At 51.6% G+C, this 9,378-nt stretch overlaps 1 protein-coding gene across 1 annotated transcript; it reads right to left on the reverse strand.

Annotated features, from left to right (window-relative positions):
* Nucleotides 1-459: 459 nt before the first annotated feature.
* HOXA13 (homeobox A13) lies at nucleotides 460-4,450 on the reverse strand. The gene is made up of 2 exons (XM_079932316.1): nucleotides 3,396-4,450; nucleotides 460-2,688 (listed from the first exon to the last, which is right to left on the reverse strand). Exons 1-2 carry the CDS (start codon nucleotides 4,309-4,311, stop codon nucleotides 2,444-2,446), a joined length of 1,161 nt encoding a protein of 386 aa, XP_079788442.1. The 5' UTR covers nucleotides 4,312-4,450; the 3' UTR covers nucleotides 460-2,443.
* Between the last annotated feature and the right edge of the window lie 4,928 nt (nucleotides 4,451-9,378).

Below are 9,378 nucleotides of genomic sequence, written 5' to 3' on the forward strand. Positions count from 1 at the left end.
AGTTTCTTTGAATTTCTGAAATGTAACTCTAGAGCTCTAGAGTTAGAAAGGCATCTGAAACTTTTTATTTACCGTATAGATTCCCCTATAGCTCTAATTAGGATGGTAGATCACCTTGGAGGGTGAGGGCCAAGAAAGAATGGTTATTTAAGAACACCTCTTAGACTGTAACAAAAATGTACAGCTTAAAAGCAGATCTGCAGAAATCCGATGCAGAGCAAGCCACTGTGAATACAAATCAAACTTGGCCATTAAAGAAAAGGAGCAAAACTTCATCAGGTACATTTTGTACCTGAACTCTTGAAATCACCTTAAATTATATCATCCTGGGTCATCAGTAATTAATGATACTATATCTGTACAGATTCTACAAATACATATACAAGCACACACAAGCACTGATATGCAAATGCATACACGTATACACATATGATATATATTCACATATATACAGGCACATGTATAACTTACATATATTCAAATTTGCTCCATCTGGAGCCAAAGAAATGAGTACTAAATCTCTAAAACAAGGAGTCAAGGAAGTAAGACTTTTGATTCCCTTGAAGCTGAAGAATTACAAGGAAGCTTGTCAACGCGAGGTGGCGCCCTTGATCTACTAATCCAGCCGAGGCCAATTCACGAGCTGTCAAAAGTCAAGGTCACAAATTGTCTTTTTTCATCAAGGTCAAGGTTTAAGGCCTTTCCTAGTCCTGTCATTTCAACAAATATCAAAACCTGCCCTCTCAGACACATGCAGACCCAACAGCAGACTTTAAAATACGACAGCCTGGGCATCGCTGATACTAAACAACTGGTTTTCATTTTCCACAGGGAGCCTGGGAATTTATATTATCTCTTCCTCCTTTCTTTTCTCTCCCTTTTAGAATACCTGACACTTTAACCTTCTTGAAGCACTTATCTAAATTTTTAGGATTTTAGTTGTGAGGGATTTCTCCTTTTGCTTGAAAAATTTGTAGCCAAAAAACAAAACAAAACTGAATAATATAGAAAAGAATGGTCCTTGGTTTGTATAGGACAAACCTGCTCCTTTTCTTTCTGTGCAGTGCATGTTTAGCATAGGAAAATAACGAGTATTTCCTTCAGATTTTAATGGCAGTGACTACTTTATTAACATAATTAATACCACTATATCAACTATCTACAGGTCTAAGTTGTTTCTTTTTTACTATTATTTTTAGTAGAAATATTTGAAAAGCAGGTGCACAAATACATTTTCACAGTGTGCTGAATGTCTTTATTTACAAGATAGCATTTTATAGTGAATATGAACAAGATGAATGTGCTGGTTGAAATAACTGCTTGATTAAAGATGTGCTGTGAAGATGAATCCCTAAACTTTCTAATGCAGTCTCATAACACAATAAACAAGGAAAAAATACTAATCCCTTAATAGATCAAAATATAGAAAGTAAACATCTAACTGTCACAGGGGAATGGATTTCCATTCTGACTTTTCTAAAAAATAAAAAAGGAAAATTATTTCTCCAGCAATATGTTTATTAAGTATTGGGAAATATCAATTTAAATGAAAAATTGTGTTCAAACCAAAGGCCACCATGTTAGGGTAGGACCTCTCAGGAGATCTGACACAAAGTGAATTCCGTGAATTATCTGATGCTTTAAATATTTTTTAAACCTATCAAATCCTTTGAAAAGTAGATTATATTGGGGCGGAAAATATTGTCCAAATGCCACAAAAGATCTTGTCATAAGCAAGTAAAAATTATTATCAGAAGGACATTCCCAACCTGGGGTTCCTCTGTAGCCTCAAAGGCTCAGCTGGTTGTATTTACTACCAAGGCAAATGATCCTCGGAAGAGCTTTCTCTCCCTTTGCCCCTTCATAGTAAATAGTCCAAGATCATTATTTCAGTACCTTCTTCTCCTTTCCTTTCTAAATCTATACATGACACGTTTTGCAGAATATACAACAATGGTAGGACTTTCACTGAGATTTACCTGAGCAGTCACTTAACATGCAAAGGGGATTGTGATGGTGACCCAAGGACAAGCATACGTTTACAACAGCCTCTCGCATTTGTAACCAACTTTCGGATTATTATCGTATAACATACTGTCCTAAAATATAACGGTCACATAAATACTTACAAGATTTCAGTAAATGTGTAACTTATCTGAAATTGCGTGTTTCGGGGTTGATGTTTGACTCTAGAGTTTTTCATTTAATGGTCTGGTGGGGTTGGCGGGAGAACTGGCAGTCTTTACCATTTCTTAGAGTAAAGTTTTAAAAGAGTTGTAGATTCCACAGGAGAAAAAGATTCCCCTTAGGAAAGCAAAATGCCAGTATCTCTCTTTCTCTTTCCCATTCTTCAATTATTATTAGCATTATAATCATTATCTGGACAAAGCAACGAGTTCTGAAGCATTTCTTCAAGTTGCCCTCTAGCTCCACTTTTAATCCATTAACTAGTGGTCTTCAGTTTGTTGATAACTTTTTTCTCTTTGACCCTCCTGTTCTGGAACCAGATTGTAACCTGCCGCTCGGAGAGATTCGTGGTGGCTGATATCCGCCTACGTTTGTCCTTGGTAACGAATTTGTTTGTAGCGTATTCCCGTTCGAGTTCTTTTAATTGCACCTTGGTGTAAGGGACGCGCTTCTTTCTCCCCCTCCTGTAGGAGCTGGCGTCTGAGGGATGAGAGACCACATCTGGAAAATAGGGAAGGCAAGTTACAGAAGGGTCAGATCCAGGCCAGGACACAGGCAACAGCTCTATCTGAGACACCGCCTTGCAGTGCCCGGCTGCCCTTTGCCAGGCTGTACAATCCAGCCTTTCTGCCAAAATCTGGAGGGCCAGTGGGGAGGGTGGTTAGTTCTGCACTGAAATGAAATCGCCCAGGGATCCAATGACCACCCCAGCCCAGGCCACTCTGCCCACACAGCAGCGGGCTTTGCTTGATCTCCTGGCCCAAACGTTAGCACCACGCTCAGGGGACAACACTTCTACGCCCAGATTCCTCGCTGTATCCCCAAAGCCCCAACAGTTGATGTTTCTACACTGAAGGATTTTTGAGAGAACGAATACGGGCAATTTGGTGAACCATTTCCAGGTCAATTTCCCATCCTTACTTAAGTCGATGTCAAGGGCTGGCGAGGGCGGGGCGCAGAGGGAGAAGGAAGCCAGCTAGGGTCCCCACAAGCTTCTTCTCAGCTATCCCTCACCCAGGGAGAGCCAGGACCAGCCCAACTCAAGAGCAGTGCGGGCAGGGCAGGCCAGCCGGGATCGGGCTCCCAGGGGTGCAGCACCACTAGGACAGGCCAGGGAGAGAGCAGAGGGGCACGAGGGTGACCCAGGAGCGAGCGGAGAAGCTGGAGCAGAACCGGAGGACCGGGACTGAGAAAGGGGCGCCATTTACCGGGCAGAGTGGACTTCCAGAGGTGGGAAGGCTGTGCCTGCTCTTTGGGGCAGTACATTTGGCCGTTCCAGCCGTTGGGCAGCGCCCAGGGCTGGTAGCTTTCCATGGGAAGACCCAGGGGCTCGTGGCGCGACTCTCCAGGGCCCCCGAGGCCGGGCACCACCGGCATATCCAGGTAGCCAGGCACGGGCTGATGGTGGTGGTAAGGCCCGGGCGCATAGCCCTGGTGGTAGAAGGCGAACTCCTTAGCGCGTGAGCTGAACTCCTCGGCCGCGGGGCCAGCGGTGTCCATGTACTTGTCCGCGAAGGCAGCGGCGGCGGCCGAGGCTGGCTGCGCGCACGACTTGATGGCGTTGGGGTGCGGGCCCATGCGGGCGCAAGGGTAGTAGCCGCTGCCGAAATAGCCGTAGGGCAGCGCTGCGGGCCCCGACGAGCTCTGCGCCGCCGCTGAGCAGGGACTGCACTGCTTGGCGGCCTCGGCGCCCGCTGGGCCCGCGGGGCCCGGTCCTCCCGAGGACGACGCCGCCGCCGCCGCTGCTGCAGCTGCGGCGGCGGCGGCAGCGGCGGCGGCGGCCGACGGGGGCGCCTCCCCGGGCGCGCTGCTGTAGGCGGCCGCGGCGCCGGGCGCCAGGGGCGCCGGGTGCGCCATCAGGTTGCGGCACTGGTTGGCTGCGGCCGCCGCGGCCGCCGCAGCCGCCGCCGCCACCGAGAAGTTGCCCCCCGCGGCCGCAGCCGCCGGGTGGGGGAAGCCCCCGCCCCCGGCCCCAGCCGCAGCCGCCGCTGCCGCCGCCGCCGCCGCCGCCGCCCCTTCCATGTTCTTGTTGAGCTCGTCGGCCACCAGGCCGCCGCCGTTGTCGTAGAGAAACATGACGGTGGGCTCGATCCAGCGGGGGTGGAGGAGCACGGAGGCTGTCATAGCACGAGCCGCATGGAGAAGACCCCAGTGGCGCTGTTTTAAAAAGCCCCCAAGAAGTGAAGAGCGCGCGGCGCGGGGCCGGGGCCAGAGCGAGGGGGGCGGATCGCGCCCCGCGGGGTCGCGCCAGGCGGCCGCCCATTGGCCCGGGCGCCCCCCTTCCCGCTCCGCCCATGGCGTATGCAAAGCGGGCGGCTCCAACCCGGGCTCTGCTCTGTACACCCGCCGTCCCTGCCGCCGCCCGCGAGGTCCCCAGCGCCAGCGCCCGCCGCGCGGCCGCGCACCATTCACCCAAGGGAGAGGCGGGGGGTGCGGAAGGGTAGGGGCGGAGGACAGGGCGGGCGGGACCTGGAGGGAAGAGCGACCTCCTTGCAGCTCCCCTTCCCTTCCCATCTCCCAGTGAGGCTCGGAGCAGCGTAAGGCGGGGAGGGTATGGGGCGAGATGTTGGGTTGCGACCTGAGGCGATGGGAACAGGTCAGGTAAATCTGCGGACGGCTGGGGACGGTAAAGTAGCGAGGCGTAGACCAGGCTGGGTGTTTCTTGGGGCCTCTGGCGCTGTTTTCTTTCCAGGTATCCGCGCCTCTTTCTGCAGCGAGACACCAGCACGGACACTTGCGCTTTCGGCTTCGACAGCGTCGCGATTTGGCTCTCTTTCCGGGGGAACCGTGGCGGGGCGTTTGTGGATGCGCCTGGCTTATGGGTCCCAGGACATCCCACTGGAAAACTTGGACTACATATAGAAGCTTCCTCCCCTTCTTTGTCCACAGTGTTGGTGGGCAATCTCCTACACTCGTATTTAGGCCCATATGCTCAGAACGACCCATCACACCCACACGGACACACGCGCACACACACAAACCCAAGTGTGCTCTGATCACACACTCACACTTTTATATACAGACTGTTCCTCACTTTGTCCCAGTAACAACTCTTCCTCCTCCAGAGACTTTGAGATGGAGAGAGCGATCTTTGTGCACCGTTATTCAGTGCTCCCACATCTCCAGCCTGGCTGGCCTGTCTTGGAAGGTTAAGAGGAACAGGCCCCAGCTGGGTGCTGAGGTGGGACTCGAGCCCCCCTTCTGGGGCTTTAATGAGGCTTCACAGAGCCTGGGCCGGAGCTGACTCTCCAAGCACCTGGACACTCTATTGCACTCCGTTTGGGGACAGGAGAAAGGGACTCTTTGGGGCCACTTCATACCTTCCCGCCCCCCCCCCAAAGTAGGACTGGGGAGAGCACTGTCTCCAGCCTGCAGCGGGTGCCCGGTCCTCCTCTGGCCATGAACCAGCTCGAGAAGCTTTTTTTCCTCTGTGCCTGGGAAATGCGACCCTTTCCTGAGAGCACAGTGGGGTGTTGGTGCTGGAAGAGGCAAGCAGCTGTCATATTTTGGAGAGGGATTCTGGGGGTCCTGTCGCTTTCGGTCACATACTCTCACCTCCGATGTGGATGCTGTGAGCTGGTCAGATGCCCAGAAAGGGAACATGCATTCAAAGTGAACATGAGTGCATTCCACCAGAGCATCAGAGTTTGGAAGAGTGCTGGACTCCCTTCCATCCCGGGCAGACTGGTGAGCAGCCAGGCTTGGACCTGTCTCCTGTCTCAGCTTGCAGACTCAGCCCTCAGATCAGGGCGCTGCGAATATCCCCATACCCTTACCAATATCCCCTTACCCCCGCCCTGGTCTGCTCTCTTAAGTTTCCTGTTCTTCCCAAAGTGTCCGGACCAACGAGGCTGGGCTCCGGCTTTTATCCACCCTAATCCCAGGTTTGCCCGGACTAATGTTAAGTGTTGCCCAATAAAACCTTCCATAACCCGCCCCCCACCCCGCACCGCCATACACATACCCAGTGTGCCCTTTCCCTCCTGCCTTTTTAGTAGCTCCGGGTAAATATTGATTTGCCCCCAGTTTACCTCCTCCCTGACTGACCATTTGCAGACTAAAGAACCAGCCTCTGTAGGGACCTGATTTTTGTGTTACTTTCCGGCCCGTTCGCCCCCCTTCCTTCCTCCAAGTGGCATTGTAAAACTCATGATGACAAAGAGACAGGGTAGGGTTTGAGGCCCCAGTTCCTGAGGACTTAAGGGCTGTTTTACATACAGGTCAGACACGGCTGGAGGCCAAGGTCAAGTTGAAAGTTGCAGTCTAGCCATCTTGAGAACTGCCATGCAAGCCTGGAGACCCAGGCAGCTCCTAAAGGCCCACTGCCCACCTACCCTCACTCTTGATTCCCTTTTCCTTTAGAATTCCTCCTGTTTCTGGCTCTGTTTGGTTACCCAGCAATTTTTGCTGCCTTTGTGGAGTTTTTGGGGCGGTGTTTACAGACTCTTCTTCTCTGCCTCCGCCCTGCTCTTGGCCCAGGCTTCGTTCCTCTTCTGTTTTCCAGCCAGACCCGGAAAAACGAAAACACAGCTCGGGGAGCCCCCACCAGCCAGCGCCTGTGCCAGCTCACCTCTGGCCATGGTGCAGCTGCCTCCCGGTGCACACCGCGGCCAAGGCCAGCTCCACATTCCTCCCTCACTCTCCCCACTTCACCGGAGACCGAGCCCTGCATGCAGAGGAAGGGCCCCAGCTCCACAGACTGCCAGAGCCAGCTAGGTCCCTCCTCACCAAAAATGGTGAGACAAGATTTCTGCTGAGGAGCCCCAAGAAGGTTTGTCTGGGAGGGACGGCACTGGGGGGAAGGCTTTGGATTGCATCTCGAATTAAGCTTTGCTTCCTAAACTCGGTAACCCCGCAAAGGAAGGGCGTCAGGCCTGAATTATTTATTGAGCTTTGTGGTGGATCTTTCGTGATCAAGTTATTGGGATATTTTCTTAGTTCTGAATATCTCTCTATCAAATTTTAAAAACTCGCGAGATGTGATTACTTAGAGGGAGGCAGCCCTGCCTGTTCCCTTATTGTCTTGGATCTCAATATACACAAAGTGATTTTTCTACCAGGCAAGTTAGTGGTGTCCTGGTGTGCCTTCACTGTTTTTAAAAGTCTGCCGGTCCCTTTAGATACTGAGTTGTAGCCACCAGTGGGGATGGTTTATAGAATTTGAATGAACTCCATGAATAATTTTGGGTTTCTAGAATTTCTCCTTACTTTGAAGTAAACCTCTTTCTCTCCCCTTCTTGTCCATTGCTGAGGGACCCAAGAGATCCACTGTAGGTTCCCAATATTGTTTCTTAGCCTCTTAGCCCTCCAGGCAGCCACCAAACCTGCTTGCTGTGGAAAAAGAAAGGTTGGAAGGCAGTGAAGAACTGGAGAGTGCTCTGGGAAGCAAGCACAGACTCTCCCAGCGTTCTTCTTCGTCTTTTCCCAAGGCAAGGTCAAGACTCACGTGCCTGCGCAGCTGGTTGGGTCTCATCCTCTGAGCTGTCCCTCTGCTTTTTTGTCTGCCAGGCTCAGGAAGTCCTATGGGATTGCAGGGAGATGCCTCAACTTGAATCCCAGCAATGACAAGTTTATCCTCAGACCCTTTGTAGGCTTTGCTGGGAAGCCATGGCACTCATTGGGATCTGCGGGTGGCAGTGGCCCCTTGAACAAGAGGGTGGCAGGAGTGGAGGTGGACTTTGCCCGGCGCTCCCTGATTTCCTTTAGAGGAGCCCCGAGTGGGCAGCACGGCAAGATTGGAGGGCAGCAGCTTTTGTTCCAGGAGCTGCCAGATCCTCTCTCTTGCCAGTGCCTTGGCAGGCATAGCTTCCGACCTCCTAGGGCAGGCTGGGGTGCCCTGAGGGACTTTGGTTGCTCTGGAGCTGAAGAAAGATACTGTGGCTGGGTTTTTTTGGGAGGGGGGGTGGGGACTCGCTGCCAGCCTGAGCTATGAGGCCCTGGGTTCCCAGGGTTGGAAGAGAAAAGGACAAAGGGAAACCAGGTTTTAATCGAGTTTGATTTTCACTAGCAAATGAAATTTACCTGCTCTCACTTTAACTTGGAGGAGGCTGTCAGCACTGCTCTCTGGCACTATTTCTCTGCATCCATCCAGCATTAGGATAAACATTCCTTGGTTGGTTTTAAAGACACTTTGTATTTCAGGATATTCATGTGTTTCTAATGTATCCAAGCAGCTTTACGAGCTGCATTTGCAGAACATCTTAACCCTCTCTCTCCCATTGCAGGAGGGGTAGGGGCTCAGAGATAATGGCAAAGGAAGAAAGATCCAGACAGGGAAATGGCTGAGGAGCTGAGGCTAGCTAAGAGAGAAAGAAAGAGAGAAAGGGGGCAACACCAGAACAGGATAGCACTTCCAAAACTGTAGTCAACCAGACTGTTTGGGACAGATGCAGTTGAGGGACAGCTTTGTCCATGGTGGGCTTTATGAGTTTCCCCACCAGGGTAGAAACTGTACTCTTTCTTAAGGAGAAAGGGTAGGTTCTGAAGAAATCTGGGCCAGCCCTGGCCAGTAGGCAGAGAAATGGCACATCCTGAACCACTTGCTGAAGCTTTTGTTCTAGATTTTTTTTCTTTTCTTTCTTTCTTTCATTTTTTTTCTTTTCTTTTCTTTTCTTTCTTTCTTTTTTTTTTTTTTTTTTTTGCCATTTGAAGGCAACACAAGGCCCAAGGCTGTAGGGACAGTTTTGGACTGTGGGAAGTCACTTGGCACTGTGGTGACCGAACGCTAACATGGTGAAAATGGGAGGATGAGCAAGATGCAGGAAGATCCACGAAGACCCCCACTTTGCCTTGAAAGATGCCCTCATCCTGTGGATTTTGAGGACAGTGAATTTTTGGAGGAGCAGCTGTCCCTCTGCCTGGTGTGTTCCTTCTGGTACCAGGCCTTCAAGGCCACCAGTGCACAGAGCCCCAGAAAGGACCCCACTTCCAGCCCTGCCCTGTGGTATTTCTCACAGAAAGTCCTTGAGCAGGAATAGGGGCGTCTCCCCTTTTAGAACAACCAGGCCCAGGTCCCAGGCTCCCTTGAGGAGCAAGCCCTTCTGCACGGTGCCAGCCAGCGGTGCCCAGACTCCGCAAGCTTGGCGCAAACTTGGAGTGAAGGGTGCGTTCCCACCTCTGAGACCAGCGGCCCTCCGGCTCAGGGAGGCCTAGGTGATTCCCCCAGTGGCGGCGGAGGCAGTGATGGTGAGG

The sequence above is a fragment of the Stenella coeruleoalba genome (genome assembly GCF_951394435.1).
Source record: "Stenella coeruleoalba genome assembly, chromosome: 9".
In the NCBI taxonomy this organism is placed as follows: domain Eukaryota; kingdom Metazoa; phylum Chordata; class Mammalia; order Artiodactyla; family Delphinidae; genus Stenella; species Stenella coeruleoalba.